General features: G+C 33.7%; 1 protein-coding gene across 1 annotated transcript; it reads right to left on the reverse strand.

Annotated features, from left to right (window-relative positions):
• Positions 1-4738: 4738 nt before the first annotated feature.
• LOC149399053 (malate dehydrogenase, glyoxysomal-like) lies at positions 4739-8443 on the reverse strand. The gene is made up of 9 exons (XM_089613804.1): positions 8202-8443; positions 7880-8095; positions 6804-7118; positions 6462-6551; positions 6280-6363; positions 6004-6039; positions 5823-5912; positions 5210-5304; positions 4739-5108 (listed from the first exon to the last, which is right to left on the reverse strand). Exons 1-9 carry the CDS (start codon positions 8271-8273, stop codon positions 5036-5038), a joined length of 1071 nt encoding a protein of 356 aa, XP_089469930.1. The 5' UTR covers positions 8274-8443; the 3' UTR covers positions 4739-5035.
• Between the last annotated feature and the right edge of the window lie 1089 nt (positions 8444-9532).

Here is a 9532-nt window from a genome sequence, read left to right on the forward strand (position 1 = left end):
ACAAATTCACAGGGGCAAATTTAAAAAAAAATATATATATAAATTTGATTAAAAAATAAAAATAAAAAATGGCTAAATTTTTTACAATAAAGATTATAATTTTTAAAAAGCCAAGGGTAGTATTTGCCCCTCATAAGTTCAAGATAGCTCCGCTCTTGCATCTAACCAAGGAGCAATGTTATTTGGCACAACTCACTACTTTGAACTATCCACTCAAGTGTTGACACGTGGACAAATTTTAAACAAAAAATAATATTTATTACTTTGTTGGGGAGTCGTTTTTAATCGTGAGTCGTGTTGTAAAGCATTTCTGTATAATATTATATACGATCAAATAACACTTCACTAGACATACTAGCTATTTTATGGTGGTATCTTTCAAAAATCTACTATTATATGTAGTTTTCACTAATTGCTTTTGTGTTGAAATAATTTTGGTTTTCACACGTGTTATTTGGGTGCGTTATAACATTAATTTATAGCCCTTCATATATATTTAATTTTTTTATGATTTAATTTTCTCGATCTTTGACTACCCTTTTATGCATTTCAACAATTGTAGGTATCATTATCAAACTAATAATGTGTCAGGTAAAATAATTGATGTTTTTTTTAGAGCAATGCTATTCGGCACGGCTCACGACTTCTGACGATCCACTCAGATATTGACACGTGACTGTTTAATACTTTAATTCGGTGGTCACGTGTCAACTTTTGAGTGGATCGTCAGAAGTCGTGAGCCGTGCCAAAAATCATTCCCGTTTTTTTTACTCTTGATCTTGGGGACCTTCTCAACCTTCTAAGATGACCGATCAAATATGATTTTTTTTTTTTTTCTGATCTCCTAGTATTATTTCAATAGAATTTTCATTTTACATGAAAAAAACCAGATCAGCTTCTCTTAATAATAAACAAATACTTCAAGGCCTAGCCCTCAAATTTTTGTCTATCTCCGTCACTATTTATCACTATAGGGTATTGTTGACAAGAAGAGGTAGAGCGAGACTCAATAGTGAGAGGGGCAAATATGTAAATAATGCAACGGTAATCCCAAATTAAGATAGCGAAAGAAAGATAAATTCTTCGATTGAGAATGTATTATCGAAATAAAAATCATGTTAAGAGCCTTGGATTTTGTTTCACCATTTTTATTTCAAAAATTTATTAAGGATTTTTAGATCAATTTACATTCAAGGTCCAAGTTCTACTTTTATTTTCTAGCCACAATGTTTTTCCTGTATTTTAATGCGTGGTTTGACAATCGAAGCAAACGTAGAATTCAGTGCTTATTTTCGTTCCAATTATAATCGATTTGAAGATATTTTTTTTTTCTTTATAAATAATCGTAACCGTACTGGAAAATCTTTGATCGAATGTCTTGTCTCGTCGTATTATCCTTATGAAGTTTGTATGTCTAAATATTGCATTGCGTGTCATCAACTTTATGCATTATTGCTCACCACAAGTCATTGCAACCGCAAACTTTTCATAGAAAAAACATGCACCGACTGAATAAGTTCAGAAAAAAAAAAACACACACACACACCTTTAGGCTTTGGTTCCTGTAATGATAGTAATATATATATATATATATATATATATATATATATATATATATATATATATATATATAGTACTCAGGTACTTCCTAAATTAAATAAGAAATATATTTGTATGTACTAAACGAATTTTAAATGCGTATATATATATATATATATATATATTGCATATACATTTCATGACATTCCTAACCAGATATTGTTCATTATTTTATGCGATCGATTTAAATAGACTATTATTACTATTATCAATGGCTTCTCCAAGAATAGAAAAGATGAATGTGATCTGAAAGAAAAAAAACATAAGAAAAGAGAGACATAATACTCCAAAGAAAAGGACTATGACGCTTTGCTCAACAGCTCATTGTAGAATTCTACTACCCCATATAAATCTAGATCTCAAACCTCTTTAGATTTATCCCTATGTATATATAAATTACGTAATCGTACTATTTTCAAATGATCACCATATACTATGGGTCTATGTATTTTTTTCTTCTCTGCCGACCTATTCTAGTGAATGGATATCTGAATTCGCTTTTTCAACAAATACGTTAAATTTCCAAAAAAAATATAAGCAACATCGGATCGGATTGGTTTGCAGTAACTAACGCTCGGTAAAATTTAAGCCATGTCAATTATGAATTGATGGAACACTAAACTCTTTTATTAGTGATCTAAAATTGGCATTTCCAGATATGTTATCAAGAGAAAATTTATGTGAAATGTAAAATTTAATGACATGTTTCGTAAAAAAAAATGTGTATGATTAGAGAATTATGACATTATAATGTCTATTTTTAAAATTTCAAGGGCTAGTACTTATATATCATGAAATTCTAAAATATATTTGTTCCAAGTAGAACAACTAGATTGAATGATAAGATGATACATGTTAAATTGTTGAAAGTCGACAAGGGAGTGATAGAGAGTGACATTTGAGGTGATTTTGAGAAAAGCAAAAGGGAAAATTAAAGTGGAGATGTGACTATAGCTTTCATGCTCAAAAACACATTAAAATGCGTATTAGCTTTATTGAAAATTTCGTAGCAAAAAGAAGACAAATATTGAACACTGAAAGGTAAAGAAAAGTGGCGCGAGTTGGGCCACTAACAGGAAATCTACGAAGCTGTAAAGTTGGCAATGCAACCAAAAAACCACCACCATGATGTCTATATTATTATTATTTTGTAACATGACATATAAATTACAATAAAGATGAATAGGAGATATTATAGTTTTATACGTTAGTGATGTCAGATACTATATTATTTATTTGTCAAATGACATTTAAAAAAGATGCAGTTTTAAGTTTCTCATAGTAAGACCAAAGAACAAAAAAAAAAAAAAGATGATATAGTTTTTATATACGTTAGTGTGGTTGACATCACTATGAAGAAAAAGACCGTTTCTCTTTGGTTCGGTAAAACAAACAAAAGGCTGTTATATCAAAACTATATGGGGCCACTTCTTTGTCAACAAAGGCTTACAACCACACATACACAAATCTACCATTAATTTAAATATATATTATGTTACATTATGTGTTTGTTGGAAGGTTTTGTCATGTGTTTCTTTGTCATGTGTATTACGACAGCTCGACAAATATTTTAAACGTATGAAGATATTGATTGAGCTTTATGGGATTGGAGAGATGAATTGCGATATTTTGACCAGTTTATTATTCATAACTGTACACTGATAGTTAATAAAAACGATGCTTACTGCTGTAAACTAACCTCTATATATGAAAATTAAGACAAATTAAATTTATATTGTTTGCTATTCGCGTTTCATGGATAATCTATACTTTCATGCATTTTGTTCAAAATATTAGAATTAAAGTCTCTGTTAGTGTTGCATTTTGATACAACTTGTAGAAACGCGCGTATATTCGAGTAGGGCTTGCTTAAGTGAGGGTTCAACAAATGTTTTCAATAATATATATTCCGAATTAGATTCTATAGAAAGAATAAATTCGTTCGGACTTGTCAGCCTTAGACCCAACTAAAGGCAAGGCTTGGCCCGAGTGAACACTCGCGGGCTAACTCTGCCTGGCTAGACACTTAGTCCAAGTATGGCGAGCTTTAAATATTTCCCGAGCTATCTCGTTTTAAAAAATGCTTTTCGAGAATACCTTCTTCTCATTCTTATTATGACAATACGATTGTTTTCTTTCGAAAATAGCTTGTTTTTATAGTTTTTTCCGTGTTATTTTACAGTTTTTTTTTTTTTTTGCCTCTTTACAGTTTTATTTAACATTTTCTTAGTAGTTTACAATTTCATATCAAAATCATGGTAAAATTATCTCAGGGAATCAACATGTGGAATTTCCCCTAACAATAGAGGGACTAATTTGTTTCGTCCATAGGCACAGGACAGGACTTAAAGCCTTATAAGAACTAGCAACCGATGGATTGAAAAGAATGATATTCCCATAAGCTTAAGCCACTAAAAAGCACGTGCTTGATAAGAATAATTATTCACCAATAAGACATTTGTCCCAAGTCGAATGCCAAACTAATGATGAGAAGATACACATTTCATAACATGAGATTCGATCGGAACATCTTCTCTGTGTAGGTGTGGGCAAGAAATTCATATCCATAATTAGAAGAACGCCTCGTTCTTTTTTCGTTCGGACTTGGTCGGCCTCAGACCGAACTATGGCTACTATGGCTTCGCAAATTACAGGGCTTGGCCGAGCAGCCTCTCACCGGCTGAGACGGGCTTGACACTCGGTCTAACTATGGTGGGCTTCGAAAAAATAGCCGATCACCCACCAAGACTAACCCAAAATTTAAAATTTAAATGTTTATTTGAGAAATTTCTATATAAATATTGTTTTGTAATGGTGATTCCTTAAACATCTCAAATTTCCAATAATGTTATCAATATGCATTTTTAAAATTTCAAATAATTTACCATTATTTTAAATGAAAAGGAAAATTTAAATGAATTAGTACAAAACAACAATTAAAAAAAAAAAACTGTAAACAAAGTTTTCTCGAAATAAAATAATATATACTCATAATAAGAATGAGAAGCACGACATTGGATAATTTCCACTAAAAGGCTAAAACAGGAAATTTCCTTTTGATGTAGGTTCAGAACTTCAAAAAAAACCTCAGTAGTGTAGTGATCAACCACCAATGGGTAATATATAGTGAGCAAAAGAATGATTTTTCCACAAGCTTTAGCCACCATTGATTTATTATGAGAATTACAAGTAAAGTAAACACCTACACAAGGTCATATATATTGCTACAACAATAATGTCTCAACAAATTAAATTCTATTAGACCCTTTCAATTAATTATTATAATTATTAATTTTTTTTTTCTCTCTACCTCTGTTTATACAACAGAACTTTCTGAACCCTTATTTCCCATCGCTGTAAAGCTTGTGGTGATTGAAGCAAATCACAGAATACATCCATAATTAAAACAGAACAACATCGTTGAATTTCGAGGCACTCACGTTCTGATGAAGGAAACACCCTTTTGTATGCTCGCCGACAACTCTTTCTTCGCCTTCTCTAAGCCGATCCTGTTTGATGCCGTGACGAAGGTTTAGTTTAAAGAAAAAACGAATGAGTTCAAAGAATCTGTACAAGATTTAAAAAAAGAAGAAGAAGAAAATCTACAAACCTTTCATACTCATTTAGAGGACCAAGAGTGAATACTTCCTCGACACCACTACGTCCCAGCCTTACTTTCGAAGCAAAGAACGGAAGTTCTGTCACCTGCTTCAAACAATCAAGGGGAAGATCGATAGAGTTAATGAAATCCTGACTTTTTCCGGGAAAGTAAATATTGACTTTTTGGCGTAAATATTTACAACGCAAATAAAGTAAACTCTTTTTAGTTAAATCAAACACCTAAACTTAAAACATATTTACAACATTAAAAAAAAGACTTCTTTATAATTTAAAAAAGTTTCATTAAGCAACAATCTGCCCAAATAACTTAACTTTTACTTTGTATGTTTTATGTTTATGGTTATATTGGAAATTATTTTGTGTTTTTTTGTAAAATTTCCAAGTTATTCAAGTTGCGCATGCGAGTTTCTAAGGTATTGATTTCATTTTTTTTTATAGTGAAAAAGGTCTAAAATATAAAAAATCAATGGTTTGAAAAGTATTTTTCTCAGAAAATTGGTTTAGGGAAAAAAAAATGCCACTCCGCAATCCAGAAACTATTACTCTAAGAACTCCAAATATATCATGAGGATATAAGCCATGAAAGACCAAGTTATACAAACCTGAGAGGCAACAAAAGCACATTCGACGATCCCCGCGTCTCCTTTCAAGCCACGGAGGCATGCATCTGCAAACTTCACAGCAGCGTAGGCCTGCAATGATATAATTTTATTTATTCACTGAAATTAAGCAGTGCAGCAATAGAGAATTAAAAATCACAGAACTTCCTGTATGGAAACCAACCATGGATAGTGTTGCAGAACCAGCTCCGGCTTTTGCCTGCAAATAATTAAATCTTGACAAGTCATATGAGATTTCCAAGGTTTTTCCAGCGATTGAAAGCTAAAAAGCTGTGCTAGTTTGCAAGGAGTTGAATACCAAGTGGAAAGCAGGACACAATATTTTGAAGAATACGCATTTCACACCTTAATAATCTCAGTATCATTTCTGAGCTTTGGCAAATATATTTTCCCATATTAGTTTTAAATTGTACTGGTGGAATAATGATTTTATTCATACCTCGACAACCTCAGTTCCTCCGTTTTGGATGCGATCTGTTAGGTAGTCAATTTCTTTGCTGGTGAAGGAGCATGGAGGTTTAACCTGCAAAAAATGGACCATTATAACTTTTCTCCATATCCAAAGGTACAGGATATGACGGGGAAACACAACAAAATCTTAAAGAGCGAGATATTTCGAACCTGAGATAGAAGGGGTAAAATAGTAACCCCAGCATGACCTCCTACAACTGGAACGTTTACATCTCTCGGATCAAGACCCAAGACTTCTGCCTGCAAATAAATACATAAAAAAAAAAATAAAAAAAAAATAAAAAAATTCTATGAGACCCCGTATCCAAAAATTGTGAATTCAAAAGTATTGACTCTATAACAACTATTAAATGAAGAAGACCAACAAACTAAACCCAACTAAATTAAGTCTCAAAATCGAAGCTTTCTCAAATTGTTGATCACATAGTTCCATTTCGAGCACAAATGACCAGACTAGAAGTAAAACAAAAGTCGTATAGACGGGTTCATTACCACAAAAGTGTTGGCTCTGACAACATCGAGCATGGTCACCCCGAGAACTTTCTTGGGGTTGAAGGTACCCGCTCTCTTGAAGACCTCGGCTGCAATGGGGACCGTTGAGTTAACGGGATTGCTGATCAAGTTAACGACAGCGTTGGGACAATACTTGGCGATCCCTTCGCAAAGAGTCTTCACGATCCCAGCATTAATTTTGAACAAGTCGTCCCTCGTCATTCCAGGCTTCCTTGGGATCCCCGCAGGAATAATCACGAGGTCCATCCCTGTCAAAGCTTCTTCCAGCTGAGTTTGTCCCAAGAATCCCCTTACCTAATATCACAAGTCACAATACTCGCGTTACTATCCAGATATTGTAACAGCTCAGATAGAATTTTATGGAATTACATACTATTCGGTTTTAGAAGCTTACGATTGTCTAGTATTTTCACATTTATTTAAATAGATATCTTTGGGATTCTTTGTATATACGGTTGTAATCTTTTCTTTCTTACATAGGTAAAGTAGACACTTGAATTAAGAACACAATGTCTCTGTTCTTCTGAATATAGACGTATTCCCTATCAATAAATAATATATTGGAAAATTCTCAACCATCTAAAGCTACAGTTTTCACTTCCAACTGAGTATTTTGAACTCCCTTTATTGATCTCTACTCTGGAGTCCAGATCAATGTAGAACTCAGAGAATGAGTGCTTACTACAACTCGCTATCAGCACAATTCCATAATCTATGGTGTAATATTGTTCAACAGCGAAATGGGTCGGTCATACTCAAACATTTTGCACTATAGCAAGTCTAGTACTTTTTAATTTCAAACCGTGTATTTTATCTTCACAGAAAAAATCTTTTAAAGCCTGTCACCTAACATTTTAAACACGAAACTAAAGGTGGTACCTATTCTTTTCTGACTCTTCACACCTGTATCTCATACTTACAAACTACCATAAATGATATAAATTGAGGATCAGATTCTAAGCACTGTCAATTCATGAATAACAGCAACAACAATAATATACGGAACAAAGCGAACCAGTAATGAATCAGAAACAGAGGCCAATCAATGAATTTACCACAGCGCCGGTGTCCATGTGGCTGATATCGGCGGTGACTCCGGGCGTGTTGACGACGTCGTAGAGGTGAAGGAGAGAGACGTTAGGGTTCATCTTCATCAGCAGAGACAACGGCTGTCCGATTCCTCCGGCGGCGCCGAGGATCGCCACCTTGAATCCCGCCGCCGCGCCTTTGGCTCGGCAATTCTCTCTCGCCACCGCGAAATTCTCCTCCGGCTTCTCTCAATCGATCGGTCAAAGTCAACGGTGTCAGAATTCGGCGATTCTGAACGGAGATTTCGAAAATTGAAGACGGATTAAGAGGAGGAGATGATATATATACCTGGAGGTTTAGAGGGAGGAGATGGGCGGAGATTCTGGAGATTCGGCGATTCGCGTCAGAGCTTGACTCCATTGTTTGTTTCTTTTTCTTTGGGTGTTTGTTTATCGAAATGCGAATGAAGTGAATAGAGAAGCAGAGTTTTATCGGATTGGTTTGGATTGGATTAAATTGAAGACGATAAAGAGATGACGTGAAAGCGTTGTCGTGGAAATTGGAAATAATTGGGAGGTGTGCAGTTTCAATTATCCGAAAATATAATATTCCAACGATGTTTCATATTTCATCATAATAATTAATAACCATGCCATTTTCTTTTCTTTTTCCCCCCTCATTTACCGGGGTCTAAATTTGAAGATGGGATTTTTTTTTTTTTTTTTTTTTTTTTAACATTATACTTCCAGCATAATAGAATCATTTTTTTTTTATTGCTTATAGTTTCGTTAAAAAAAAATAGCTGTTTACAAATTCATTTATTATAATTGCAAAATTATCCAAAAATTGAAAAGCATGTTATAATTCCATGGAATATTTGGAAGTTTTATATTAAGGAAATTATCGTCATAAAATAAGTTAGTTATGATTTTTCAAAAAAAAAAAAAGTTATGGAATTTCCTGGACCTTTTTTCGTGCTCACTCCCACTTAGGCCAAAATATAGACCAGCCATGAACTTCAAACCCAAAATCATTGACAGGATTTGCAAGAAGCCTATTTTTCTACTTATTTTGAAGACCCTCCAAAATCATTAGCAAGTTAATGACATGACCAACTTTGTTTCAATTATCTGCGTGTTTCAAATTGCATTGGTATTGAAGCTACCATATGCAATTCGACTGGTTGGTTTTGTCATGGCAGCATTAGCACAAAACCTTTTGGATAATTTCTCAATCAAAGAAGCAAAAACGATTGGTCTACGTCTCGACTTATTGTGGGCTTGGGATGTGAAGTTGCTTATCCACTATGTAGAGCCAGATGTAAAGACGTTGGTCCAAGTTTTGGAGAAACACTCTTATTTCATGGGTTGATAATTTCGCTCTTATTATAGACTAAACTTATTTAGTTGGAGGAAATCTCTTCTTTATCGGCTAGGTATCTAGCCCAAATTGACTACCACTTTTAAAATTCTAACCCAACTATCACAAAATTTAAGTAACTAGCCCAATTCACAACCAAACATTATAATATTCCAATACTACCCTTCGTTCAAATAATACACCGCCAAAATTCCAATCCTCTCACCAAACAATCCAACGAAGCCTATAGTCATAGAGCAAACTCAAACCTCCTTTGAATTCGCTCCATTGAATTTCTCGTCCAATCAATCTCACCAAAC

The sequence above is a fragment of the Urtica dioica genome, chromosome 4, assembly GCF_054948205.1.
Source record: "Urtica dioica subsp. dioica isolate 48M chromosome 4, U.dioica_male_clone48M_v1_H2, whole genome shotgun sequence".
NCBI classification, from domain to species: Eukaryota; Viridiplantae; Streptophyta; class Magnoliopsida; order Rosales; family Urticaceae; genus Urtica; species Urtica dioica.

What these genes read in the sequence shown, in the direction of transcription:
- LOC149399053 (XM_089613804.1), bottom strand. Translation starts at nt 8,273, where the DNA reads ATGGAGTCAAGCTCTGACGCGAATCGCCGAATCTCCAGAATCTCCGCC. An exon ending in ACATGGACACCGGCGCTGTG is followed by an intron (nt 7,119 to 7,879) that starts GTAAATTCATTG and finishes TTGTGATATTAG; the next exon opens with GTAAGGGGATTCTTGGGACA. An exon ending in GTTCTGCAACACTATCCATG is followed by an intron (nt 5,913 to 6,003) that starts GTTGGTTTCCAT and finishes ATATCATTGCAG; the next exon opens with GCCTACGCTGCTGTGAAGTT.